This window comes from Podarcis erhardii (assembly GCF_964252035.2).
Source record: "Podarcis erhardii genome assembly, chromosome: 1".
Lineage (NCBI taxonomy): Eukaryota > Metazoa > Chordata > Lepidosauria > Squamata > Lacertidae > Podarcis > Podarcis erhardii.
In genome coordinates, this window is record NC_138497.1 from 77044815 (window position 1) to 77072325 (window position 27511).

General features: G+C 46.4%; 1 protein-coding gene and 1 long non-coding RNA gene across 4 annotated transcripts in view; one reads left to right on the top strand and one right to left on the bottom strand.

Annotated features, from left to right (window-relative positions):
* The window catches only part of LOC309337800 (mucin-5AC-like), a 65233-nt gene that overhangs the window by 16220 nt on the left and 21502 nt on the right, over positions 1–27511 (bottom strand). The window contains exons 16-35 of the mRNA XM_081854658.1: positions 26849–26975; positions 25831–26086; positions 25320–25372; positions 24877–24977; positions 23302–23453; positions 22022–22160; positions 21809–21922; positions 20626–20805; positions 19428–19667; positions 18021–18177; positions 17473–17601; positions 16913–17057; positions 16333–16376; positions 16056–16244; positions 4823–15262; positions 4012–4125; positions 2886–3151; positions 1871–2039; positions 1057–1304; positions 315–498 (exon numbers count right to left, since the gene is read on the bottom strand). Of these exons, the coding sequence (XP_081710784.1) occupies positions 315–498; positions 1057–1304; positions 1871–2039; positions 2886–3151; positions 4012–4125; positions 4823–15262; positions 16056–16244; positions 16333–16376; positions 16913–17057; positions 17473–17601; positions 18021–18177; positions 19428–19667; positions 20626–20805; positions 21809–21922; positions 22022–22160; positions 23302–23453; positions 24877–24977; positions 25320–25372; positions 25831–26086; positions 26849–26975 (13447 nt within the window). The remainder of the gene's footprint in view (positions 1–314; positions 499–1056; positions 1305–1870; positions 2040–2885; positions 3152–4011; positions 4126–4822; positions 15263–16055; positions 16245–16332; positions 16377–16912; positions 17058–17472; positions 17602–18020; positions 18178–19427; positions 19668–20625; positions 20806–21808; positions 21923–22021; positions 22161–23301; positions 23454–24876; positions 24978–25319; positions 25373–25830; positions 26087–26848; positions 26976–27511) is intronic.
* Positions 1–27511, top strand: part of LOC309337840 — a 138933-nt gene that overhangs the window by 9323 nt on the left and 102099 nt on the right. For 2 of the 3 annotated variants that reach the window (XR_014154548.1, XR_014154549.1), the window contains exon 3: positions 19789–19841. This is a non-coding gene — a long non-coding RNA (uncharacterized lncRNA). Of the gene's footprint in view, positions 1–19788; positions 19842–24382; positions 24458–25953; positions 26020–27511 lie in introns of all 3 variants that reach the window. The other variant, XR_014154550.1, reaches the window with a different exon arrangement.

Consider the following 27511-nt stretch of genomic DNA (forward strand, 5'->3'; position numbering starts at 1 on the left):
TGGAAGGCCGAGGTTGAGGAAGCCTGGTCAAACCATAGGTCCACCAAGCCCGGTTAGGTCTACTCTGATGGGCAGCAGTTCTTTCTTCATCCTAAGAACTTTCAGATGTAGATACCAGGAACTGGACCTGGGATGGTCTAACACCACACACATGTGTTCAGTCATGGAGCTGTGGCCCCTCCCCCCAATGGTTAAAATTTCTTTATTGCTTTTCTAATGCTCCACATCTTCCTATGTAAAGAAATTTGTTTTAAAGGAATAACATTGTGAAAAAGGATTTGAATGGTTGGGGATGCTTTGATCCCTTTACTTACCACATTGCCCCTCTGTGTTATGCTGAAATAGGTCAAAGGGGAGTTTTATTGAGAAAGTGAGCCCGTTGAAAGATATAAAAGCTTGGAGTGCAGGGATTTCGACACTCATGACAGTACCAGTACTGGTGACAGAAATACCATATTTGGTGAAATCTCCATTGACCGGCTCATGGTTGAAAAAAATCTGAAACAGCAGCACAAAAGAGGCAAAAGAATATAAATCTGGAGGATTCAGAGTCTTGAAGAGCACTTGAGGGCAATCAGTCCTGGACATGCTGATATTTCCTAGCTGCCTGTTTTTATACTACTTTTAATACTTCAAGGATTATTTTACTGTGTTATTGTATTTAATTAAAAACAGTAAGCCATAGTTTTTAACTGAAAACACACACACACACACACACACACACACACGTATATATATATATGTGTGTGTGCGTGCGCGTATGTCATTGATTCTATAACCATTAACTGGAAGTAAAGTGCATTAAACTCAGTGGGGGCTTTCTTCTGAGTAGTCATTATAGAGATGCACAGTTTGAGGAATGGCATCTCAATCCTAAACATAATCTACATCATGGGATTAAGTAGCATTCCTCAAACAGGCACTTTGCAATGATTGTTATGTAAATTTTACAACCCATTAGCTGGTTTATAAATGTCATTTTGACATTTTTGTTTTGGAAAAAAATAATTATTGTAGGAAGCTGACACAGTTTGAGAAATCTGTGGCACACAGTACCTTGTTAATTCTCACTCCTTCATGCACTTCGCTGCTTAGCACAACTTCCATTGAGTTGTAATTTACAATGATGGCTCTGGAACAGGGCTGATTGTTAGTGACATCACAGAAATAATTGTCAAGCAAAACACTGAAGTTTCCATGTATATTCACAATCTCTTTCACCAAGATGTAAGTGCAGTTGTCATAGAAAGTGTAATAAGTGCCATCAAATGTCAGATAGTTAGCATCCCAACCAGTGCAAATACCTGTAACAGAAATCAAAAGATCAAATAAGGTTCACCTGGAGTGTAGTCTTGAGCAAACCAGAGTAACCAAAGTAAATATACACTGTGAAATCACTGGTTATTATGCTGTTGCTTGTGTTAACTTTGATGGGCTAGGTCCTAGTCTGGTGCACCAATTAGAAAGTGGGAATAATAAGAGAATTCTAGGAGAGCAGTTTTGATGGTGCAGATTTTGTGGTGAAGCAACTGCCATAGCCAGAGTCCTGATGACTAGTGACAGCCAGGGCAGGAACTGGTTGAACCACAGCACTTTCTCCTTTACTCCTTTCCACTGAAAAAAGAAAAGCCACCCATTGACTTTTTAAGGAGTATGCTAGAGAAACAAGAGGTCTTGGGCTTCTGCAAATCCATAGCCTTCCCTGACAGACCCTCAAAAGTCTCACCTCCCTCAATAAATGGAATTGCAACTGCATGACATTACACCCCATGAGCTTTGTATGATACAGTCCTGTAAGTTAAATATCTTAACCTCTCATTTCATATCATAAAGACATATGTACTTTTTCTGAATGCTCGGTTATACTTACATTCACATTCATAGCGTTCGACACAGCCATCCTTATCCACTATTTTTATCGGTGGGAGACCACTCACACATACTGTCTTCTCTACAGGTGGTTGAGGCTTCAGAACTATTTTGTTGTTTCCTTCACAAGTTGCCACAGTGCAGTTGTTAAACATCCAAGTTTCATTGGTCTAGAGGGAAACCAGAGAAAAAATTTTCTACAAGTGTCATGTTCTTAGAAAGACACCATCTCCACTACCAAGGGTTCTTGTCCTACTGGAAGAGGAAAACCCATCTGGAGGGAAAATGGGGTGTTAGGGGAGAGGCTGTTTCTCAATGGTAGAGCACATGGCATGCATGCAAAAGGTCCCATGTTTAATCCTTAGTAACTCCAGGTAGCCCCAGGGAAGACTCCTATATGAAACCCTGAGGAGTCATTAGCAGTCACCAAGGACAACAGTGAGATAGATAGACCCATAGTCTGCCTTGGTATAAGCCGGCTTGCTATGTTTTAGAAAAGTGAGGCAAACAAGAACATTTGGAATTGACTGAGATTTCTCCATATATGACTCTGTGGCAGGGGTAGGCAACCTGTAGCCTACCCAAAGTTGTTGGATTCCAGTTCCCAGTAGTTCCAACCACCAATGGTCAGGGATAATGAGACCTTGAATCCAGTAACATCAAGATCCCCAGTGAGATCAATAACACAAATAAGATCTAAACAAGAGAGTTGATTGTGACCAAGTGCATGTTCACATGACAGCTCCTCATACCTCCCAAAACAGTGGTGTTCATACAGCATGAATTGTGGGCAAAAGTCCCTGGGGTAGTCAGGATTTTCTTTTCAACATAGACACCTCGTTCACCAAGAGAGGATTCATTTAATGCTTTTTAAGAGGGGTGAAAATGGAGTGAGAGAGGCATTTGGTAACCAACAGCTTTCCCCAACATGGAGCCCTTTTGATGTTTTGGGCTACAGCCTCTCATCAGCTATCAAAAGCTATCACCAATGTACGTATGAAAACAATGCTAATTACCTTTCTTGGTGGATCAATATCAGGGCAACCTGTTACAGGAGTTGTGGGGGTTGATACAGCTGCAGTAGTGTATACTCCAGTTGATGGAACAACAGTAGTGGGTGACGGAGAAGGCGGGGTTCCTGCAGTTGTAACTGATGGTGTTGATGGGTGGGAAGGAGTTGTTGAAGGACATGGTCCCTGGAACACCTCAATTTCACAGCTTCTGTTGCAAACTGCATAAAAACTGCATCCGGAACTATCAGTTCTATTGTATATTACTTCCCCTATTTTAAAAAAGGAAGGAATTTATCATAAAGCACCATGTACGAAAATTGTAAAACAAAACATGTCATAACATTCTAAAATGCAAATAAAGTTCAAATGAATTTGTCTACTGACATGCAGTGCAACTCTCAGCCTGCTTTCTCAGCAGCAAGTCTGAGAAAGCATGCATTGGATTGTGTAATTTGTAGTGGGCAAGCTCCAACCCCACACCACCATGGGAGATCAGCAAGAGGTTCAGCCAAGGCCTTTTCCCCAGTTGGTCCTTAGCCAGTAAATCATATACAAGTATAACTTGTGACTCACAATCCTAGGGAGTAAAAGGACATGTTAGCCACCTGTTAAAAGTAATGGCTGGCAGATAGTAGTAGATGCACATGAATATGAGTCAGTTGTAAAAGGGGATAGGGGATAGGTGAGAGATGGATCTATTGACATCTCTGTGGTTCAATACTGTTCAAAGAATGTATGGCATGAGAGAATTACAGAATTGATCTCAGCTAATACTTTTGTTCCCTAGGTTGTTAAAACATATGAAGCAGTGTAGAGTAAAACACAGTTACATAAATTCAATAAACATTGAAAATATCAGCCCCAAACTTGCAAAAAACAAACAAACAAAGTCAGATAAAGCAGGATTAACAAAATGATTTAAATGTAAATATAAAAAGTAAGTAAAAAGGTTTCTACTCCTCCTCAAACTATACAGCAGAGCACCAAAGTAGACTCCCCTGTGGAGAGTGGTGCACAATCATGATGTAGGTATAAGGAAGGATGTATGTTGAGCATATGTACAATCAATCCAATATGTGAATGAAAACATTGCTTCAGCTGCTTTTCAAATTCATTAAGAGAAACTCACCAGGAGAAAACAAGCCCTTACTAAATCCGGGCACACGGCAGAAACATGGAGTTGTTCTGCTCAAAGTGACTGTTGTAGTTCCTGTTGTAGAAGGTATGGAAGTACTTGTTGCTGCTGAAGACACAATAGAAAAGAAATAAATGTATAGCAGTTGTTACGTACTGCTTGAAGACATACTGCTGGAAATGGATGCTGAACACTGTAGATACTTAAGACTTCAGTGTACACTTCCAAAGCACCAACTGAAGCATAACAATTCAGAATTCCAACTGAACTCAGCCGGACTTACATGTATCTTTAGGGTTGGAGAATTTAACTTGATAATTGTACTACAAAAACCAGTTAATTGTTTAATGGATCAGATCAATACTTTGCTTACTTGCTGTTCTTATTATACACCTACCATGCTATCAAGAAACAGGGGAATCCAGCTATATTCCTCCCAGTATCAAGAAACACACCCCTCCAGTCCAAAGGTGCTGTTAAGAAAATTCCAAATATCTAGCCAGAGAGCTATCTACTACTTGAAATAGCACTGAAAACTTATTTGAAAAATGCACACTGAGATCTAGGCAAACATTTTTGATAAGTTGCTAGCTGATAGACACTAGGTTTCATAAATGGGATACCAATTTTTGAAAAGGGTGGTATATGAAATAAGATCACCAAACCCCAATTAATATGAAACAATTTGCTAACATTTGGCATGACACCTGTAATTGAGTAACATGTAATAAATTTAACTGTTGGAATATTTACCAAAGGTAACAAGATTTTCATACCAGGATATGCAGATTCATTCTGTAATTACCTGTTGTAACAACAACCAAAGGCTTAGTGGAAAATGGCACTCTGGTAGGGACAGTTGCTGTTTCTACAGTAATCCCAGTAGTGGATATCGTCGACACAGGTTTGGAAACATGGGTAGATGGAAGAGATGTGGTTGAAACGGTGGAAGCCACTCCAGAAGTGATGAAAGGTGTGCTGACGGAGCCAGGGGTTGAGAGAGGGGTGGTGGTCATGGGCTTTCCTGTTGTAATTCCAGGAGTGGTGGAAACAAGGGTGGTGCTTTGGGTGGTAGTGACTACAATGGGTGGTGGTGTAGAAGCTGTGGAGGATGCTGGAGTTGTGCTCTTGCCAGCAGTGCTGCCTGGTGTTTCTGTGGTCGTTGGCTTTCCTGTGGTTACTCCTGGAGTTGTGGAAACAAGAGTGGAGCTTTGGGTGGTGGTAAATACAATGGGAGGTGGCGTAGACCCCGTGGAGGATGCTGGAGTTGTGCTTTTGCCTGCCGTGCTGCCAGGTTTTTCTGTGGTAGAAGCAGCAGATGTGCTCAGTGGTGTTGTGCTAGGATGGCAGGGCTTGTATTCACAGCACTGGTATCTAACCTGGAAGTTATAACACATCTTGTCTGTTTGCTTTGAATTTTCACACAAAAGTCCAACATGGAGGTTACATTGCACTTCCTGACCAAGCAGATGCAGGCTGACATCAGGGTGATTCTCAGCTCTGCATTCAATGTCTTGTGGATGTTTGCAAATATTTCCTCCAGCTTTTCGGATGGTCTCAAAATTCTCAATATCGCCATCATCTGGACTGCTGGTAGGACGGTGCAAATCATACCAGGAGGTCCAGTTACACTTTGGGAGGCACACAGTAGAGGTACTTTCTAGCGTAGTGGTAACAAGGGGAGCCAGGGTGGTTGTTGTGGTCAGCAGGCCTGGAGGGGTTTGTGCAGTGGTCCCGGTGGTGGGTATTGTTGAGGAAGGCTTGGAAACAGGAGTGGACTGGAGTGTTGTGGCTGTCACAGTGGGGACCACTCCAGTGGAGACGGCAGCGGTGCTGACTGAGGCTGGTGTTGTGAGAGGGAGGGTGGAAAGCGGCGTTGAGTGGGTGGTGGTGGTTGGCTTTCTTGTTGTAACTCCTGGAGTTGTCGGAAGAAGGGTGGTGCTTTCGGTGGTGGTGAATACAACGGGAGGTGGCGTAGAGCCCGTGGAGGATGCTGGAGCCGTGCTCTTGCCTGCCGTGCTGCCTGGTGTTTCTGAGGTTGTTGGCTTTCCTGTGGTTACTCCTGGTGTTGTGGAAACAAGGGTGGTGCTTTCGGTGGTGGTATGGACAACAGGAGGTGGCGTAGAGCCCGTGGAGGATGCTGGAGCCGTGCTCTTGCCCACCGTGCTACCTGGGGCTTCTGCGGTGGTGGCACTTGTTGTGACCAGTGGCGCTGGCGTGGTTTCACAGTGCTTGTAGTCGCAACACAGTGCTCTCATCTCATAATCGTAACACATCTTGTACTTCCCCATCTGTTTGGCATTCTCACAAAGGAGTCCAGTGTTGATATCGCAGATCATGTTCTGTCCAAGTTCAGATGCGCTCAGCTCTGGGTAGTCCACTCCTCTGCACTCCACCTTTTGAGGGTGCTCGCAGATGGTACCCCCCGATGCCTGGATGCTCTTAATGTCCTCTCGATCGCCATCCCCAGGGTCGGAGCTTGGAGTGTGAAAACTGAACCAAGAGGTCCACTGGCATTTGGGTTGGCAACCGGTAGTGGTGCTTCCTGGCGTAGTGGTAACAAGGGGAGCCAGGGTGGTTGTTGTGGTCAGCAGGCCTGGAGGGGTTTGTGCAGTGGTCCCGGTGGTGGGTATTGTTGAGGAAGGCTTGGAAACAGGAGTGGACTGGAGTGTTGTGGCTGTCACAGTGGGGACCACTCCAGTGGAGACGGCAGCGGTGCTGACTGAGGCTGGTGTTGTGAGAGGGAGGGTGGAAAGCGGCGTTGAGTGGGTGGTGGTGGTTGGCTTTCTTGTTGTAACTCCTGGAGTTGTCGGAAGAAGGGTGGTGCTTTCGGTGGTGGTGAATACAACGGGAGGTGGCGTAGAGCCCGTGGAGGATGCTGGAGCCGTGCTCTTGCCTGCCGTGCTGCCTGGTGTTTCTGGGGTTGTTGGCTTTCCTGTGGTTACTCCTGGTGTTGTGGAAACAAGGGTGGTGCTTTCGGTGGTGGTATGGACAACAGGAGGTGGCGTAGAGCCCGTGGAGGATGCTGGAGCCGTGCTCTTGCCTGCCGTGCTGCCTGGTGTTTCTGGGGTTGTTGGCTTTCCTGTGGTTACTCCTGGTGTTGTGGAAACAAGGGTGGTGCTTTCGGTGGTGGTATGGACAGCAGGAGGTGGCGTAGAGCCCGTGGAGGATGCTGGAGCCGTGCTCTTGCCCACCGTGCTACCTGGGGCTTCTGTGGTGGTGGCACTTGTTGTGACCAGTGGCGCTGGCGTGGTTTCACAGTGCTTGTAGTCGCAACACAGTGCTCTCATCTCATAATCGTAACACATCTTGTACTTCCCCATCTGTTTGGCATTCTCACAAAGGAGTCCAGTGTTGATATCGCAGATCATGTTCTGTCCAAGTTCAGATGCGCTCAGCTCTGGGTAGTCCACTCCTCTGCACTCCACCTTTTGAGGGTGCTCGCAGATGGTACCCCCCGATGCCTGGATGCTCTTAATGTCCTCTCGATCGCCATCCCCAGGGTCGGAGCTTGGAGTGTGAAAACTGAACCAAGAGGTCCACTGGCATTTGGGTTGGCAACCGGTAGTGGTGCTTCCTGGCGTAGTGGTAACAAGGGGAGCCAGGGTGGTTGTTGTGGTCAGCAGGCCTGGAGGGGTTTGTGCAGTGGTCCCGGTGGTGGGTATTGTTGAGGAAGGCTTGGAAACAGGAGTGGACTGGAGTGTTGTGGCTGTCACAGTGGGGACCACTCCAGTGGAGACGGCAGCGGTGCTGACTGAGGCTGGTGTTGTGAGAGGGAGGGTGGAAAGCGGCGTTGAGTGGGTGGTGGTGGTTGGCTTTCTTGTTGTAACTCCTGGAGTTGTCGGAAGAAGGGTGGTGCTTTCGGTGGTGGTGAATACAACGGGAGGTGGCGTAGAGCCCGTGGAGGATGCTGGAGCCGTGCTCTTGCCTGCCGTGCTGCCTGGTGTTTCTGGGGTTGTTGGCTTTCCTGTGGTTACTCCTGGTGTTGTGGAAACAAGGGTGGTGCTTTCGGTGGTGGTATGGACAACAGGAGGTGGCGTAGAGCCCGTGGAGGATGCTGGAGCCGTGCTCTTGCCCACCGTGCTACCTGGGGCTTCTGTGGTGGTGGCACTTGTTGTGACTAGTGGCGCTGGCGTGGTTTCACAGTGCTTGTAGTCGCAACACAGTGCTCTCATCTCATAATCGTAACACATCTTGTACTTCCCCATCTGTTTGGCATTCTCACAAAGGAGTCCAGTGTTGATATCGCAGATCATGTTCTGTCCAAGTTCAGATGCGCTCAGCTCTGGGTAGTCCACTCCTCTGCACTCCACCTTTTGAGGGTGCTCGCAGATGGTACCCCCTGATGCCTGGATGCTCTTAATGTCCTCTCGATCGCCATCCCCAGGGTCGGAGCTTGGAGTGTGAAAACTGAACCAAGAGGTCCACTGGCATTTGGGTTGGCAACCGGTAGTGGTGCTTCCTGGCGTAGTGGTAACAAGGGGAGCCAGGGTGGTTGTTGTGGTCAGCAGGCCTGGAGGGGTTTGTGCAGTGGTCCCGGTGGTGGGTATTGTTGAGGAAGGCTTGGAAACAGGAGTGGACTGGAGTGTTGTGGCTGTCACAGTGGGGACCACTCCAGTGGAGACGGCAGCGGTGCTGACTGAGGCTGGTGTTGTGAGAGGGAGGGTGGAAAGCGGCGTTGAGTGGGTGGTGGTGGTTGGCTTTCTTGTTGTAACTCCTGGAGTTGTCGGAAGAAGGGTGGTGCTTTCGGTGGTGGTGAATACAACGGGAGGTGGCGTAGAGCCCGTGGAGGATGCTGGAGCCGTGCTCTTGCCTGCCGTGCTGCCTGGTGTTTCTGGGGTTGTTGGCTTTCCTGTGGTTACTCCTGGTGTTGTGGAAACAAGGGTGGTGCTTTCGGTGGTGGTATGGACAACAGGAGGTGGCGTAGAGCCCGTGGAGGATGCTGGAGCCGTGCTCTTGCCCACCGTGCTACCTGGGGCTTCTGCGGTGGTGGCACTTGTTGTGACCAGTGGCGCTGGCGTGGTTTCACAGTGCTTGTAGTCGCAACACAGTGCTCTCATCTCATAATCGTAACACATCTTGTACTTCCCCATCTGTTTGGCATTCTCACAAAGGAGTCCAGTGTTGATATCGCAGATCATGTTCTGTCCAAGTTCAGATGCGCTCAGCTCTGGGTAGTCCACTCCTCTGCACTCCACCTTTTGAGGGTGCTCGCAGATGGTACCCCCCGATGCCTGGATGCTCTTAATGTCCTCTCGATCGCCATCCCCAGGGTCGGAGCTTGGAGTGTGAAAACTGAACCAAGAGGTCCACTGGCATTTGGGTTGGCAACCGGTAGTGGTGCTTCCTGACGTAGTGGTAACAAGGGGAGCCAGGGTGGTTGTTGTGGTCAGCAGGCCTGGAGGGGTTTGTGCAGTGGTCCCGGTGGTGGGTATTGTTGAGGAAGGCTTGGAAACAGGAGTGGACTGGAGTGTTGTGGCTGTCACAGTGGGGACCACTCCAGTGGAGACGGCAGCGGTGCTGACTGAGGCTGGTGTTGTGAGAGGGAGGGTGGAAAGCGGCGTTGAGTGGGTGGTGGTGGTTGGCTTTCTTGTTGTAACTCCTGGAGTTGTCGGAAGAAGGGTGGTGCTTTCGGTGGTGGTGAATACAACGGGAGGTGGCGTAGAGCCCGTGGAGGATGCTGGAGCCGTGCTCTTGCCTGCCGTGCTGCCTGGTGTTTCTGGGGTTGTTGGCTTTCCTGTGGTTACTCCTGGTGTTGTGGAAACAAGGGTGGTGCTTTCGGTGGTGGTATGGACAGCAGGAGGTGGCGTAGAGCCCGTGGAGGATGCTGGAGCCGTGCTCTTGCCCACCGTGCTACCTGGGGCTTCTGCGGTGGTGGCACTTGTTGTGACCAGTGGCGCTGGCGTGGTTTCACAGTGCTTGTAGTCGCAACACAGTGCTCTCATCTCATAATCGTAACACATCTTGTACTTCCCCATCTGTTTGGCATTCTCACAAAGGAGTCCAGTGTTGATATCGCAGATCATGTTCTGTCCAAGTTCAGATGCGCTCAGCTCTGGGTAGTCCACTCCTCTGCACTCCACCTTTTGAGGGTGCTCGCAGATGGTACCCCCCGATGCCTGGATGCTCTTAATGTCCTCTCGATCGCCATCCCCAGGGTCGGAGCTTGGAGTGTGAAAACTGAACCAAGAGGTCCACTGGCATTTGGGTTGGCAACCGGTAGTGGTGCTTCCTGACGTAGTGGTAACAAGGGGAGCCAGGGTGGTTGTTGTGGTCAGCAGGCCTGGAGGGGTTTGTGCAGTGGTCCCGGTGGTGGGTATTGTTGAGGAAGGCTTGGAAACAGGAGTGGACTGGAGTGTTGTGGCTGTCACAGTGGGGACCACTCCAGTGGAGACGGCAGCGGTGCTGACTGAGGCTGGTGTTGTGAGAGGGAGGGTGGAAAGCGGCGTTGAGTGGGTGGTGGTGGTTGGCTTTCTTGTTGTAACTCCTGGAGTTGTCGGAAGAAGGGTGGTGCTTTCGGTGGTGGTGAATACAACGGGAGGTGGCGTAGAGCCCGTGGAGGATGCTGGAGCCGTGCTCTTGCCTGCCGTGCTGCCTGGTGTTTCTGGGGTTGTTGGCTTTCCTGTGGTTACTCCTGGTGTTGTGGAAACAAGGGTGGTGCTTTCGGTGGTGGTATGGACAGCAGGAGGTGGCGTAGAGCCCGTGGAGGATGCTGGAGCCGTGCTCTTGCCCACCGTGCTACCTGGGGCTTCTGTGGTGGTGGCACTTGTTGTGACCAGTGGCGCTGGCGTGGTTTCACAGTGCTTGTAGTCGCAACACAGTGCTCTCATCTCATAATCGTAACACATCTTGTACTTCCCCATCTGTTTGGCATTCTCACAAAGGAGTCCAGTGTTGATATCGCAGATCATGTTCTGTCCAAGTTCAGATGCGCTCAGCTCTGGGTAGTCCACTCCTCTGCACTCCACCTTTTGAGGGTGCTCGCAGATGGTACCCCCCGATGCCTGGATGCTCTTAATGTCCTCTCGATCGCCATCCCCAGGGTCGGAGCTTGGAGTGTGAAAACTGAACCAAGAGGTCCACTGGCATTTGGGTTGGCAACCGGTAGTGGTGCTTCCTGGCGTAGTGGTAACAAGGGGAGCCAGGGTGGTTGTTGTGGTCAGCAGGCCTGGAGGGGTTTGTGCAGTGGTCCCGGTGGTGGGTATTGTTGAGGAAGGCTTGGAAACAGGAGTGGACTGGAGTGTTGTGGCTGTCACAGTGGGGACCACTCCAGTGGAGACGGCAGCGGTGCTGACTGAGGCTGGTGTTGTGAGAGGGAGGGTGGAAAGCGGCGTTGAGTGGGTGGTGGTGGTTGGCTTTCTTGTTGTAACTCCTGGAGTTGTCGGAAGAAGGGTGGTGCTTTCGGTGGTGGTGAATACAACGGGAGGTGGCGTAGAGCCCGTGGAGGATGCTGGAGCCGTGCTCTTGCCTGCCGTGCTGCCTGGTGTTTCTGGGGTTGTTGGCTTTCCTGTGGTTACTCCTGGTGTTGTGGAAACAAGGGTGGTGCTTTCGGTGGTGGTATGGACAACAGGAGGTGGCATAGAGCCCGTGGAGGATGCTGGAGCCGTGCTCTTGCCCACCGTGCTACCTGGGGCTTCTGTGGTGGTGGCACTTGTTGTGACCAGTGGCGCTGGCGTGGTTTCACAGTGCTTGTAGTCGCAACACAGTGCTCTCATCTCATAATCGTAACACATCTTGTACTTCCCCATCTGTTTGGCATTCTCACAAAGGAGTCCAGTGTTGATATCGCAGATCATGTTCTGTCCAAGTTCAGATGCGCTCAGCTCTGGGTAGTCCACTCCTCTGCACTCCACCTTTTGAGGGTGCTCGCAGATGGTACCCCCCGATGCCTGGATGCTCTTAATGTCCTCTCGATCGCCATCCCCAGGGTCGGAGCTTGGAGTGTGAAAACTGAACCAAGAGGTCCACTGGCATTTGGGTTGGCAACCGGTAGTGGTGCTTCCTGGCGTAGTGGTAACAAGGGGAGCCAGGGTGGTTGTTGTGGTCAGCAGGCCTGGAGGGGTTTGTGCAGTGGTCCCGGTGGTGGGTATTGTTGAGGAAGGCTTGGAAGCAGGAGTGGACTGGAGTGTTGTGGCTGTCACAGTGGGGACCACTCCAGTGGAGACGGCAGCGGTGCTGACTGAGGCTGGTGTTGTGAGAGGGAGGGTGGAAAGCGGCGTTGAGTGGGTGGTGGTGGTTGGCTTTCTTGTTGTAACTCCTGGAGTTGTCGGAAGAAGGGTGGTGCTTTCGGTGGTGGTGAATACAACGGGAGGTGGCGTAGAGCCCGTGGAGGATGCTGGAGCCGTGCTCTTGCCTGCCGTGCTGCCTGGTGTTTCTGGGGTTGTTGGCTTTCCTGTGGTTACTCCTGGTGTTGTGGAAACAAGGGTGGTGCTTTCGGTGGTGGTATGGACAACAGGAGGTGGCGTAGAGCCCGTGGAGGATGCTGGAGCCGTGCTCTTGCCTGCCGTGCTGCCTGGTGTTTCTGGGGTTGTTGGCTTTCCTGTGGTTACTCCTGGTGTTGTGGAAACAAGGGTGGTGCTTTCGGTGGTGGTATGGACAGCAGGAGGTGGCGTAGAGCCCGTGGAGGATGCTGGAGCCGTGCTCTTGCCCACCGTGCTACCTGGGGCTTCTGTGGTGGTGGCACTTGTTGTGACCAGTGGCGCTGGCGTGGTTTCACAGTGCTTGTAGTCGCAACACAGTGCTCTCATCTCATAATCGTAACACATCTTGTACTTCCCCATCTGTTTGGCATTCTCACAAAGGAGTCCAGTGTTGATATCGCAGATCATGTTCTGTCCAAGTTCAGATGCGCTCAGCTCTGGGTAGTCCACTCCTCTGCACTCCACCTTTTGAGGGTGCTCGCAGATGGTACCCCCCGATGCCTGGATGCTCTTAATGTCCTCTCGATCGCCATCCCCAGGGTCGGAGCTTGGAGTGTGAAAACTGAACCAAGAGGTCCACTGGCATTTGGGTTGGCAACCGGTAGTGGTGCTTCCTGGCGTAGTGGTAACAAGGGGAGCCAGGGTGGTTGTTGTGGTCAGCAGGCCTGGAGGGGTTTGTGCAGTGGTCCCGGTGGTGGGTATTGTTGAGGAAGGCTTGGAAACAGGAGTGGACTGGAGTGTTGTGGCTGTCACAGTGGGGACCACTCCAGTGGAGACGGCAGCGGTGCTGACTGAGGCTGGTGTTGTGAGAGGGAGGGTGGAAAGCGGCGTTGAGTGGGTGGTGGTGGTTGGCTTTCTTGTTGTAACTCCTGGAGTTGTCGGAAGAAGGGTGGTGCTTTCGGTGGTGGTGAATACAACGGGAGGTGGCGTAGAGCCCGTGGAGGATGCTGGAGCCGTGCTCTTGCCTGCCGTGCTGCCTGGTGTTTCTGGGGTTGTTGGCTTTCCTGTGGTTACTCCTGGTGTTGTGGAAACAAGGGTGGTGCTTTCGGTGGTGGTATGGACAACAGGAGGTGGCATAGAGCCCGTGGAGGATGCTGGAGCCGTGCTCTTGCCCACCGTGCTACCTGGGGCTTCTGTGGTGGTGGCACTTGTTGTGACCAGTGGCGCTGGCGTGGTTTCACAGTGCTTGTAGTCGCAACACAGTGCTCTCATCTCATAATCGTAACACATCTTGTACTTCCCCATCTGTTTGGCATTCTCACAAAGGAGTCCAGTGTTGATATCGCAGATCATGTTCTGTCCAAGTTCAGATGCGCTCAGCTCTGGGTAGTCCACTCCTCTGCACTCCACCTTTTGAGGGTGCTCGCAGATGGTACCCCCCGATGCCTGGATGCTCTTAATGTCCTCTCGATCGCCATCCCCAGGGTCGGAGCTTGGAGTGTGAAAACTGAACCAAGAGGTCCACTGGCATTTGGGTTGGCAACCGGTAGTGGTGCTTCCTGGCGTAGTGGTAACAAGGGGAGCCAGGGTGGTTGTTGTGGTCAGCAGGCCTGGAGGGGTTTGTGCAGTGGTCCCGGTGGTGGGTATTGTTGAGGAAGGCTTGGAAGCAGGAGTGGACTGGAGTGTTGTGGCTGTCACAGTGGGGACCACTCCAGTGGAGACGGCAGCGGTGCTGACTGAGGCTGGTGTTGTGAGAGGGAGGGTGGAAAGCGGCGTTGAGTGGGTGGTGGTGGTTGGCTTTCTTGTTGTAACTCCTGGAGTTGTCGGAAGAAGGGTGGTGCTTTCGGTGGTGGTGAATACAACGGGAGGTGGCGTAGAGCCCGTGGAGGATGCTGGAGCCGTGCTCTTGCCTGCCGTGCTGCCTGGTGTTTCTGGGGTTGTTGGCTTTCCTGTGGTTACTCCTGGTGTTGTGGAAACAAGGGTGGTGCTTTCGGTGGTGGTATGGACAACAGGAGGTGGCGTAGAGCCCGTGGAGGATGCTGGAGCCGTGCTCTTGCCCACCGTGCTACCTGGGGCTTCTGCGGTGGTGGCACTTGTTGTGACCAGTGGCGCTGGCGTGGTTTCACAGTGCTTGTAGTCGCAACACAGTGCTCTCATCTCATAATCGTAACACATCTTGTACTTCCCCATCTGTTTGGCATTCTCACAAAGGAGTCCAGTGTTGATATCGCAGATCATGTTCTGTCCAAGTTCAGATGCGCTCAGCTCTGGGTAGTCCACTCCTCTGCACTCCACCTTTTGAGGGTGCTCGCAGATGGTACCCCCCGATGCCTGGATGCTCTTAATGTCCTCTCGATCGCCATCCCCAGGGTCGGAGCTTGGAGTGTGAAAACTGAACCAAGGGGTCCACTGGCATTTGGGTTGGCAACCGGTAGTGGTGCTTCCTGCCGTAGTGGTAACAAGGGGTGTCAGAGTGGTTGTTATGCCACCTGTCACTTTAGATGTTGTTCTGGATCCTGCTGTTGTTATTTCTGGTGTTGCTGGAGTTGTTGATGCACCACATGGCGTGTATAGGCAGCATAGGAACCTGATTTCAAAATTCAGGCAGATTGGTGGTGTCTGATCCTTATTGTTGCATATCAAACCGTTAGACTTGGAACATTGTACCTTTTGTCCGAGGGTTTCTATGCTCTCATTAGGAAAGCGCTGAGCTCTGCATTCCACTTCATCTGGCATTTTACATACTTTGTTTCCTCTATCTCTTATTTTCTCTGGTGTTTCATAATCCCCATTGTCTCGTCCAAATTTAGGGTAGCTGACATCATACCATTCTGTCCATTCACATGTTCTATGGACACATACTGTTGTTTGTGCTGTAGTGGATTCTGAAAGAAACAACATCACTGGTTATTTTAATCCGGTTCATTTAGATCATAAATCTCCCTATCTGTTATCTGCCTCCTCTCTCCTTTCCCATGTAACCTCTCTCCCAAGTTTTTTCTGTAGATGAGGCAGGGATTGGGGGGCGGGCGGGGGACCAGAAGAGCACATTGTTGGAAGTGGATCATTCCATCTGGGGAGCTGCCATGCTTGAGCCGATTGAACCTTCAACTTAACTTTATGTTGATTTCCATCTTGTATATGTTTATTTTAAAATAATATATGCAACATGTAACAAAAATATGAATATGATGTATTTGGGGATGTTTTCCTATGTTATAGAAGATTTGTAAAGTTTTTCATTATCTCTTCATTTTCTTACATACTTTGTTTATAAATGCTTGCTTTTGATCATGTCGCATTTACATCTAGTTTGGTTGAGATAATTGGTAAAAAATTATGTTATGGAGCTGGCTCAAATACCTAAGTAGCGCTAAGGAGATTGCTCCATTAGTACAAGCCCTGTTGCACTAGTGGGACTCATTTGTGCTGGCTCTATTAACAGAAGTATTTAGTTGAATTTGTCCCTTTGTGTGGTTTTGTATGGCACCTCTGATTTTAACAGCTGACCCAAGATATGGTGCTATTTGTGCTACTACTGCAGTGGTAGGAGCTGCTTCTCTGCTCTTTGGTGTGGTGCAGTGCATGTCTACTCAGAAGTATTATTCACTGTGTTCAATGGAACTTCTCTCAGCGAAGTTTGGAAAGAGTTGAAGCAAAAGATTTGGACTGAAATACCTGCTTCACTTGGTGTTGTAGTTGAAACTGTAGGTGGTATTGTGGTAGTCCCACCACATCTGAATAGTTCTCTGTGGATTGTTCCATTGACATCACACGTTGCAATCATGCACCAGCCCAAGCCATCTGTGGTGTTGTAGATGACATCCTTGTAGATATATGTCTTTCCTTCATAATAGCAGTAGCATGCTGAAAATTGACAGAGTAAGAATGGTCAGGTAACGTCATATGAAATATGATATAAGGTGCCATTCATAACTCACTACATACAGCTTACCTTTGGCATCGTAGTTACACTCTATGCCTTTACTGGTGCATGTACTGTAAAAAAATGATAGGAAAATGTGAGACCCAGGAATCATAAAACTGCATTCTGCTGTTTATTTTCTACTTAGTTTGGTCTGGAAGTTAATTTCATAGTTTTTTCCCTGCCCCCTTAAGCATTCATTTACCGTACTACTTCTTGTCTGTGATTTCATCTACCACTTTCACACTGAATTGCAAATAGGAACATTCTAATAATTTTCTTGTTCTGGTTTTTGGGATTTATTGTGTATGTAAAATCCAATTTAAAATATTACTTCAATCAATTAGATTCTCAGCATACTTCATTCTAATGGTATATTATGAGTATATGATAAAGGATGCAATCAGAGCAACAAGATTCATTCTAGAATCAACAAGAATAACATCTCAAGGGGTATACAGAGAGTACAGTAGTACCCAAGGTTTTCGCTACCTGATGAAAAGGTTTGTCACTTTCACAACCTGAAGTTTACGTTACCGAGAGTAATGTAACTGGAGGTGCTACTGTAATTGATCATTTCTCTTAGTGTTGTCAAGCTATACATACTTACCATGCCTGACATGTCTTTCTTGAGTCAAATGTTTTTCCTAGTGGATGATAGTTACCCTGATCATCATAACAGCCACACACATCAACACACGTCATCTCATCCTCATTGAAATAAGGCCTGTCTGCTGGACAGTGTGGGTAGCAGCCTGAGACAAAGGAAGGTGTGAGGGAGATAAGAGCAATATATAAAACCTGTCAAAAAGCAATTCCATTTAATTTACTTTTTTTGGGGGGGGGAGGGTATTTTAATTAATATTTGTCATCTGGTCCAGTGCTGGGATCTTTCCACCAATAGCTTTTCCACATGCTTCCAAGTTTCCATGAAAGGAAAAAGGTTGTGGTCATTTGCAGGTGTGTCGAGTGAGCCCTTGATCACATCTAGGCTGGCTCATAGAATTTAAGCCTGACTGCAAGCCATTTGAAACCCAAAAAGATGAGAACACAAGGTGACCTATTTTCTATTGGTTTAGACAACCAACAACACTCCCCCAAACTTGAAACCTATTAAATGTTGTGCATAGCTGGCTTAATGACCCTATAAGTCACTAGAAGTCTTCTTACCTTCCAAGCCAGGCAACTGATAATGGCATCTCCCGCTTGGGTTTCTGCATGTCTTCATGCATGGGGCTCCACAAGGCTTGTAGTGCCATTCACATTCACGTTCATCATTGTAATAATCACAGAACATTGCTAAGGGGAACCGAAAGAAAAAGGTTGAGGACCAGACATTCCACCATGGATCTGTATTGCTGTCAATGCCATTAAAATAATGGTGGGCACCATGACAAAGTATGCTCATGAGGCCAATACCTAAACTGATAAGAAGGTGGGAAGCAAAGGCATGAAGAAAGCACTGAAAATGAATGTAGTTATTTCTATTTACTGCAACATAGTTATATCAATAATCCTACATTAGGCAGTTGCTGATTTATTGAAGGTACCACACTGTACCACCCACCCACCCACACACACAAATCCAGACATTTTCTTCAGTGTGCTGTTTATTGTCATATATATCTAATGGAAAAATTATCTTGAAGCTAACATCTCATTTCCCCTTCACCCTCCTCCCACTCCCAGTATACATTCAAGTGTGGTCCAATACTCACGACAGAATGATGGTGTTCTCCATGATATGCACACTCCAAATTCACTACATGCTTGAGCATACGCAGCTACAGCTGTACAGAAGCATTCACAATCTCCCCCCGTGTCACAAGCGCAGGAATCAGTTACACAAGCTTCATAATATCTCGTTGGCTCAACCTGTTAAAACATTGAAGCATCAGCCATGGGTCCTGCTGACATTTCCTAAGTTTGTTCCACGGGCGATAGTGTGTTTGAGAAGTTGTTGGTAATATCCCCACCCCCTGGGTTTGCAATTGCTTTCATAGACTGTTGGCTAGTGTGCAAAAGATCCAAAGGGCCAAACTAAATGTGAGGTCTAAATGCATCTTTGCATTTAATGTGTAAACAGTAATTATCAGCCCCTCCGCCACACCAGCTGATTCTATTTACATTAAATATTTGTATACAGTGCAACAAAAACCACAACATAAGGAATGTAAGAAATTCAAAGTCAGCAAGAAGTTCACATCTAAAATGTCTCTCCATGAAAAGTGTCCTTTCAGGGAGTGCTAGTTGCATTTTAAAAAAATACCCCCAAAACCTTCAGGTGAAATGGGAAGGCACATTTAACATCCTTTCACACTTTGCCCTAAGTGGTGAAGATAGAGGCCCTGATCCAGAGTATTCACACAGAAGACTGTACACCAACTGGTGTGCTCATGCAACCAGCTGAAGAATATGAGCATTGCTCATTCAGGCAGCGTGGATCACCTTTTGGAGAGAGGAGGGGAGGGGAAGGGGTATCCAGACTGACTCCCATACCCACTCTTTCCCTCCAAAAGACTGCACAGACCTGGAACTGCCCTCCCATTATCTTTTTGCACTGGCACAAATATAGGCCTCTAAGCAAAATTCCATTTATGCACACGTATCTTGCCTGCTGTATTGGGGTGGTAAAAGTTCCATAGTTGAATATTCACATCGAGAACTGATTAGCAAAAGAAGGCAATAAAATGGGTCATAACAATCAGTTAGGGACTTCCTTTTAAAACAGGAAGAAAAGATATCAGCATGAGCTAATTTTCTGAATGGTCTGTCTTGACTTAGCCTGAATTCTTCTTATTAGTATTTTTCCAAATGCCTTCTTCACAATCCAAAGCATTAGAAACAGGATCTAGTGATAAACATTTACACTGAACACACTCCAAAATCTAGAATATGACAGTAGTGGTTCACATAGTAGAGGGTTGTTAAAGGCACTACTTAAGGTGCTGCTACACAGTCTTCAGAGTTGGTGACATCCTGTAGGGTGTTACGTGCCTTCCGTAATGGACTGTTGAAATCCATGAAACCACCACATGTATAATTACAGACTTGTAATTGCTCAGGAATGGTGGTGAACACCTGAAAAATTCTAGACGTCAAGAAAGTTCTGCCCCAAGGTATACCTGAGAGTGGCAGGCAGCAAAGGCCTTGCTGTTGATGATGCTGCATTGCTTCTGTGCCCAGGACTTTCTGTAAGGGTTCTTGAAGCAAGGATCCTTTGTGCATTTGGCTTCAGGACATGTGGGAGACACCTTCCAACTATTACCAAACTCCAGCACATCACTTACTACAGACTGACTCCGGGTAGTGAAGTCATTCATTCCATTGCCATCATAGTTCCCACATAAACCACAGACCTGACCCTGCACAAAGAAGCAATGAAAACACTTGAGTTACAGATAAATTGCATGAACCTCTTAGCCCAACTTAATTTTTTATTTTCTTCTATTTGGTTAATTAATACGCTGCCATCTCTTATTACAGGAAACTATCATTATTTGTTGCATTTAGAAAACACAAGCCATGTGTGCCTAGAGGTAAGAGATTTGTTTTTTCTTTCCTTCCTATGAAGATTATTTTGCATTTGTTCAAAAATACAAAAAAACGAGAATTTTATATTTTGTTCGATTTCTCAGTTATTGTTAATCTACAAGTTATTGTCTATTCATAACTTCTCCGTCTTATTGCCATATGCTGATCAAAAGGGCAGCAGACGTATATTGAAAATATACTGCATTGGTATAAAATTCATTGAAATGTTCAAACATTGCTCATATTTTGAAATGATAACAGAACTCTTATATTTGGTCTCCTTATCAAAACAGGGTCAGTTTTCTGGGTCAGTTGAAAAGTAGATGCTTGCAAGGTGAGATTGCAAACAGATACTCATCTAAATCAGAATCACATTCCAGTTTACTAATGATACTTTTTACAATATGGATGTCAAGCAGAGGCTGTTTGCAACTTCTTCCATGCGGCAGCAGCTCCCTGTGGAATAGCCCTGTTTGTTTGATATGTCCCATGTCATCTTCAAATAATCCCGGTGGAGGCAGTTGCATGAAAGCCAATCATGCCGGGAACCAATATATACCAAAGAGACAAGGCATATGAAGTAGTTTCCCTTATGAACCATCCTTTTTGCAGAGGCTATTTCAGATAACCTCCCCATGGTTTCTGTCTTGAAAATCAGCTCTTAAGGTGTGACTCTAAGCACACTTACAATTGAAGTAATTGTCATGGAAATGAGTGGGATTTGCATCTAAATTATGCACATTTAAACTTAAGATGTAAGAGGCACTAGTCTTGTAAAAAGTGCATCACCTTGAAATCATCACGTAATTTGATAAATATGCTGGTTTTCTTATCCCATAAAAGGATCAGCCCATTGTTTGCTTCAATAACCAAATACATGCCCATGTAGCGAATCTTGTAAGGTACTTGGCCTCCATCACCCCTTTGTATTAATTCATGGTGCTCCTCACTGAGGATCAGATCATAGTTCTGGGGGAGGAAAATAAATAACGGGGGAAAGTCATTACAATGTTCAAAAACAAAAACTGGTGTTCATCATCCATCAACCCTACGTATAATGTGTTGCAGAAAATTCAGGCAGGGAGACTGTTGGGCAGTGAGGTGGGTGGTAAGCCAGTACTCCTAATCTGTCCTGGTTGCCCAGTGCCAGGATCACACACTCTAGATGCCATCCACCTCCAACTGCTCAGAAAGCCGAGAGAGAGAGAATTTCTACAGACCAGAGTAACTTCCTTTCCCCGACCCTCAAGTCTGCCCCGATGCTGCACCAAGTATCGGAGTGTGTGTGTGTGTGTGCGCGCGCAGCTGGGTGAGTCCAACTCCACCCTGCTCACCCACCTAGGTCTCAGTGATGCAGAACAGATTGGCCTCCTCATTCATAATCAGACCAGGGATTAGGAAGGTCTTGTTCAGAGCTAACCTGGCATTCAGCAATAGTGCCTGCAGAATCGAGGGCTGGCTGATATGACAACCACAATTACCCAGGTTGGATAAGGGGCTGGCACATGGCACAGTCACTAACTGCCTGACATGTGCCCCTTACCCGGTCTGCCCCACCTCCCACATTATACCTCGCCCCTATCCTGAATCACTCTGATTGGGGCACTCCTCAATGTCCTCTCTTTTCAAATGCATCTCCCCTCACTCAGTAAAAACAAACAAACAACAACAACAAACCACATAAATTAAAAACAGTTAAAACAATTTTAGCAGTGGCCTTATCTCTGCTGCTCTCAATTGCTGGTGCTGGCTTGCCTGAAGGTGAGAGGCTCAGTAGGTGCAAGACTAGCAGGAGGGAGGGGGTGGCTGTAGGTGGTGAGAGGACAGAAGTCTCTTCTCTTGCCCTCACTCTCTCTTTCCGGTTCACCTCCTTGCCTCACTTAGTTGCTTGCTTGGAACCTAGTATGCAGATTAAATCATCTCATGCTAAACCCCGATACTGTTCCCTAATAGTACTGGTAATGCTACTCACCCCAAAGAAGACTTTAATAGATTTTGAGCAAGTGGTTCCAGTAGTACCACAGGGAACATTTTCGGTGATGACTCGGAATGTTCCGGGGGCAGAGTTGTTCTGTCCACAGTGATCCTAAGAAGGGGAGGGTGAAATAAGGGAAGAGATGACTTCATTCTGTGGTGTATTCAGCTTAGTTCTCCATTCATAAGGCCAAGACAAATTGCTCAGTACCTGAACTAGTGTATATTCACATTTCCCATTGAAAATGTAACGCTTGTCGTCAAAGGTGATATAATGCCCATCTCCATAAACAGCACAGGTACCTAGGCATCTGTCCTTGGTGCATTCCCACATCCTGTTCTTACACACGCTGAGGGAGAAGAAGGGAGAAAATAGAGCATTTTAAAGTGATTCCTTGGTGTGCACAGATATAAGCTGGCATGTATTCCTTTAACACAGGGTTAAATGACTTATCTCTTAAATTAATCATAGGTAATGTGTGGAGAGGGGAGGGGAGAGCAAGGGAAGCTGCGTTATTTCTTACAACCTGTAAAACATCAGAAAGATGGGAATTAAAAAAATGAGCTATGTAAGTTCTTTCATAGGCCACTCAAGAACGTTACAAGTTCACTGTACCATATTGTGGACTAGCCTAAGGGGAACATAAGAAGAGCCTGCTGGATCAGGCCAATGGCCCATCCTGTCCAGCATCTGTTCTCACAATGGCCAACCAGGTGCCTTATAAAAGCCCAGACCTCCATTATAATACTTTCCTGATTTGTTCAGAAATAAGCAAGATGTATGTGTGTGACTGTCTGTATAATGTATCATTGTGCTACTGAGGATATGAAGTTCCTCCTATCCAGCTGTATTTGGTTACTTGGCTCATTCACCTCCACATCAGCCTGTCAATGCACAAAAGTTACCATCAGAAGCTTTCTTCTAGGTGTGCTCACAGACCTGGGGTGTGGCAGGGGGTGACCAAGAAGGGAGCTTGTTCAGTGGTCACAGCCCATCTAAGGAACAGCCAGAGTGGTTTAGCTGTGCCCATGCTACTATGTTTCTTTGGGAACAGATGAGGGCCACTTTGTTGTCTATTGCCTTTTAACGAACTTTAAAGTCTGAATTGACTGTTTTTAATTGTGCTTTTATCTGCTGTCTTTCATGATGTTGTTATTCTACAGTGCCTTAAAATGTTGATTGTTGTATGTGGATTTTACATAAGTCACCCTGGAAAATTTAATTTGACAAATAGAATATACATTTATTAATTAAAAAGTGTCATAGCCACACAATATTTTAGGTATTTATTTCTTTAGTTATTTATAGTATACACAGGTGTACATTAGAGTGTAAACTCTGGTGTACATGCATAATAGTGTAATACGTGAAATGACTCTATGTATATCTGCCAACCTGTTATTCAACCTGATAATTATTTATATTTTCGTGTTAGTTAGGAACAGATAAGATGATGGTAACAAGAGGATTTTTTAAAAAGCAGTCCTTACCAGGTGTTACAGTTGACTTTAATCTTCTCTCCTGGCTGATATGTGGCATCATTGTGAATGCATGGACACTCTTCCATAGCGATGCAGCCCCCTTTACCATCTGACACCAGCCCAGCAGGGCACATGCAGCCAGAGACACACTGTGTGCTATACTGTAAAAGCCAAGAAAGCATTACTTCAGAAGAGAGAATAATGCTGATAACAATTGAATTAGTCTACTAAAATTAGTCTACTAATTAGTCCGTATAGTTAAAGCCATGGTTTTCCCAGTAGTGATGTATGGAAGTGAGAGCTGGACCATCAAGAAGGCTGATCGCCGAAGAATTGATGCTTTTGAATTATGGTGCTGGAGGAGACTCTTGAGAGTCCCATGGACTGCAAGAAGATCAAACGTATCCATTCTTAAGGAAATCAGCCCTGAGTGCTCACTGGAAGGACAGACCCTGAAGCTGAGGCTCCAATACTTTGGCCACCTCATGAGAAGAGAAGACTCCCTGGAAAAGACCCTGATGTTGGGAAAGATGGAGGGCACAAGGAGAAGAGGACGACAGAGGACGAGATGGTTGGACAGTGTTCTCGAAGCTACAAACATGAGTCTGACCAAACTGCGGGAGGCAGTGGAAGACAGGAGTGCCTGGCGTGCTCTGGTCCATGGGGTCACGAAGAGTCGGACACGACTAAACGACTAAACAACAACAACAACAAAAACAGGACTGGATCAAAAGACTGTAGGCTCTGGGAATTCAAGTGGGTGAAAGCCTATGCTTATTAAATTGTGAACTGACACCTAATTCAGCAGCTTTTGTGCATACCCAGGAGCCCCAATTTGCAAAGTGGTCTCCAGTGTAAACATTAAGGTTTGAATGAGCAGTGGCTGGTCCACTTAACTTTGATGCTGGTGCATGTGAAGACTGTTCCTTCCCTGACACTAAAGAGAATGGAAGATCCCATGCTTATCCCCTGCTTTTTTTGTAAACCACTTGTAGGTGGGTGTGGGTGTGTTTAATTTAGTGGTATGTATATTTAATGAAATAAGTAAGAAATTATGCAAAGTTTCAATATATGCATTATAATCCTGCAGCTCAGGGATGGGGAATGTTTTCAGTCTGAGGTCCACCTTTCTTGTTGACAACCTTCCAGGATTTTCATGCCAGTGGTAGGTTGGGTCAGAGGTAAATGTGAGTGGAGCAACAGATGTAACCCTAACCTTATGTACAGTAGTCTACATTCTGATCATGCAAAAGGCAGAAGTTCACACACTTCTCCATCTTCCATCCTTCATCCAGACAAGCAATAGGCATTTGTCACAGTTCAAAACACATTCCAAACAGGCAAAAGCACTTGAGGACACGAAGCAGGACCAGGGAGGGGGAAAGAGGCCTGAGGATACGGAAGCTGGGAGGGCCCTGTTCAGCTAACATCCTGAGATCCCTCACCCCCTACTCTAGATGGGGAAGAGGGTGAGGACAGGAGAGTGCCTTGTCCAAGGTCAGCTAATAAGTTCATGGCAAAAGCAAAGGACGTTCTGATTGATAGCACAGTCTCTGAAAAGATCATCCGGTCCTGCATACTTACACAGTGCATATCAAGAGTCTGACAGCTTTTCTGGCATTCAGCTCCAGTTTGGCCTGCAGTGGCATTTCTGCAGTTAAAGTAGACCATGGGGGCAATGCAGACTAGCAGGGCAAAAGGAGAGAAAATGTGTAAGAGATGAAAGGACAGGCATGGGTACCACAGAACAGGAAGACCTCAAACAAACCTTTTGAACAGAAGTCTGCTATGGTTTGTGGAACTATTATATAATTAACTATGAAGCCCGTATTAACTTGAAGCTTTTTATGAATACGGTTTTCCAGTGAATATTTAATAATTGTGCCCCGTTGTCATTTTGTAACCATCTACAATTAAAAGGCTATTAATTAACAAAATAAGGAACACAGCCCAATCGCCTGCATCTTTCCAAGATGAAAAGTAAGTATATATAACATATTTTACATGTATAGATATATTCTCCTTACCCTGTTTTGTGTCCCCATCACCAATGCAGTTCAACTTTCCTTGGCTACATGTGCTATGTAAAAGAAAGAGAAATTAGGTTTGCTTTTGCATTCACTTTCTGGTTGTGCTTCAAAACTTGGAGCCTTCAAGTTGTGAGTCTGTAGTTGTGCCCTATTCAGAGTAGAGCAGTTGGGTTTACTCCAGAAATACCGGTGATTTAGGGATATTTAGAATCTGAAAATGGGACCATACAGGTCACTAATTTGGATGTTTTTCCAAATTCTGTTGGTCTTTATGTATTTAGGCATTTTGGTCTATTTACTTATAAGATATGGAGGGGAAATAAGTTAGGCAGCGATAAAAGAATCTGGGACAAAATGCAAGCATTCCAGATACTGGCACTACTTAGTCATGTATTCTGATAATGCTAGAAGAGCCTTTGCCATGAGTTGTAGTCCCTAACATTTGGAGGGCACCAGGTTGGTGAAGGCTGTACTAAAAAGTTAAAGGCAACAGCTTGAATCCTCTTACCACAAAACACCAACGTCGTGGAGCACTTCACCGGAGAGTATTGACGTTCCTTTGTAATAGCACGGGCATTTGTTAGCAGGTACACATTTTCCATAATCATCCATGTAGGTTCCACTTTCACAGGTGCATCCATCAACTGGGACAAATTTGACATTGCAGGTAACATCAGGTTCACTCAGAGATCGGCAGGTAGGTTGACAAGAACTGATGGAATAGCTGTAATTCAGGGATTTGGGGCATGAAGTGGTGTATCTGGCTGGAAAGAGAAAAACAAACAGCTTGATTGATTGATTGATTGAAAGCATTTCTGTGACCTGCCTTTTCGTCCTAAGACATAGACATACAGACATACACACAGTAGTTTACAAAAAAAGAATTAAAAAATAATAAGTTAAATTACTAAAGGAAGAATACATGTGGTTATATAGATAGCTAAATGCCTGCTGAAACAGAAACCAGACAGACCTTCAGGAGGGCATTCCATAGTGAGGGTGCCACAACTAAAAATGCTCAGTCCCTAGTACCTATCTGCCACAGAGCATCAAGGAGACACAGAGCAGAACCTGCAAGGGCAGGTTCTTATGGGTGAGGGCAATCCTTTAGGTATCAAGGTCCCAGACTATGAATTTAGTGGTTAAGACCAGTACTTGGAATTGAGACCAGAAGCAGATAGCCAGTGAAATTAGAGTAATATTAGTGATGTGTTCCATACATTCACCTCAGATAGTAGCGTGGCTGCTGCATTGTGAAATCTGCAGCTCCCATATGCTTTTGGAAGGCATCTCCACATAGAGTGCATTGCAGAAACCTAGCCTGGATAAAATCAAGGCATGAATGTCCATGACTAGATCCATCATTTTTTATTTTTTTAAAAAATGGAATTATTTGGGGCAGGGGGAAAGAATATTACTCCAGACCATCACTAAGAGAACCCAGCAAGACAAGGAAAATGCTAAGAATCATTGGCACAAAAAGTTCTTTCATTTTAAGACCCGAGATGGCTGTTTAGAAGACTTACAACAGACATTGGTCCTCCATCCTGGAAGCTCTACTTTTTCAGCTGCACAGGCTCTAACATAAGAAGAGAGGGCAGCACACATGCAATCCTCACTTCTTTCACAGTTGCAGGTGTCAAACATGCAATTCTGGGGAAGAGGAAAATGCTCTTATTAAAAACAATCCATTCCAAGTCAATTATCCTTTTCCTACCGTTTCTCAATTTGACTAGATTAGATTTCACTTGTAACTTTTTTTCAGACTAATTTATATCCCATTCAGTGTCATCTCTCATCCTTTAGCAGGCAGGGGCTCGATGTACTTGGCTTCAGCAGTAGAATTGTATCATGTGCCTTGAGGCCATTTTAGCAATGCAACAATTGCTGACCCAAATTGGATTTTCAGTTCTGAGTTTCACTATTGTCAGTCTTACATTTTGGTTCAGAACTGGAAAGGGAAATCAACATTACTTGCAAGCAACTCAGGATTATAAGCATTATGTTTCAAAGCAAAATGAAGTATCATGCGGCATGTACAGTATGTGAATAAAAGGGGGGAATATTTATCTATATTTAGATCCAGGAGATGACTGAAGTATTCCTACTCAGACTAAACCCATTGAAATTAATGAACGCAAGTTACTCATGGCCATTAACTTCTGTGGGTCTACTTTGAGTAGGACTAT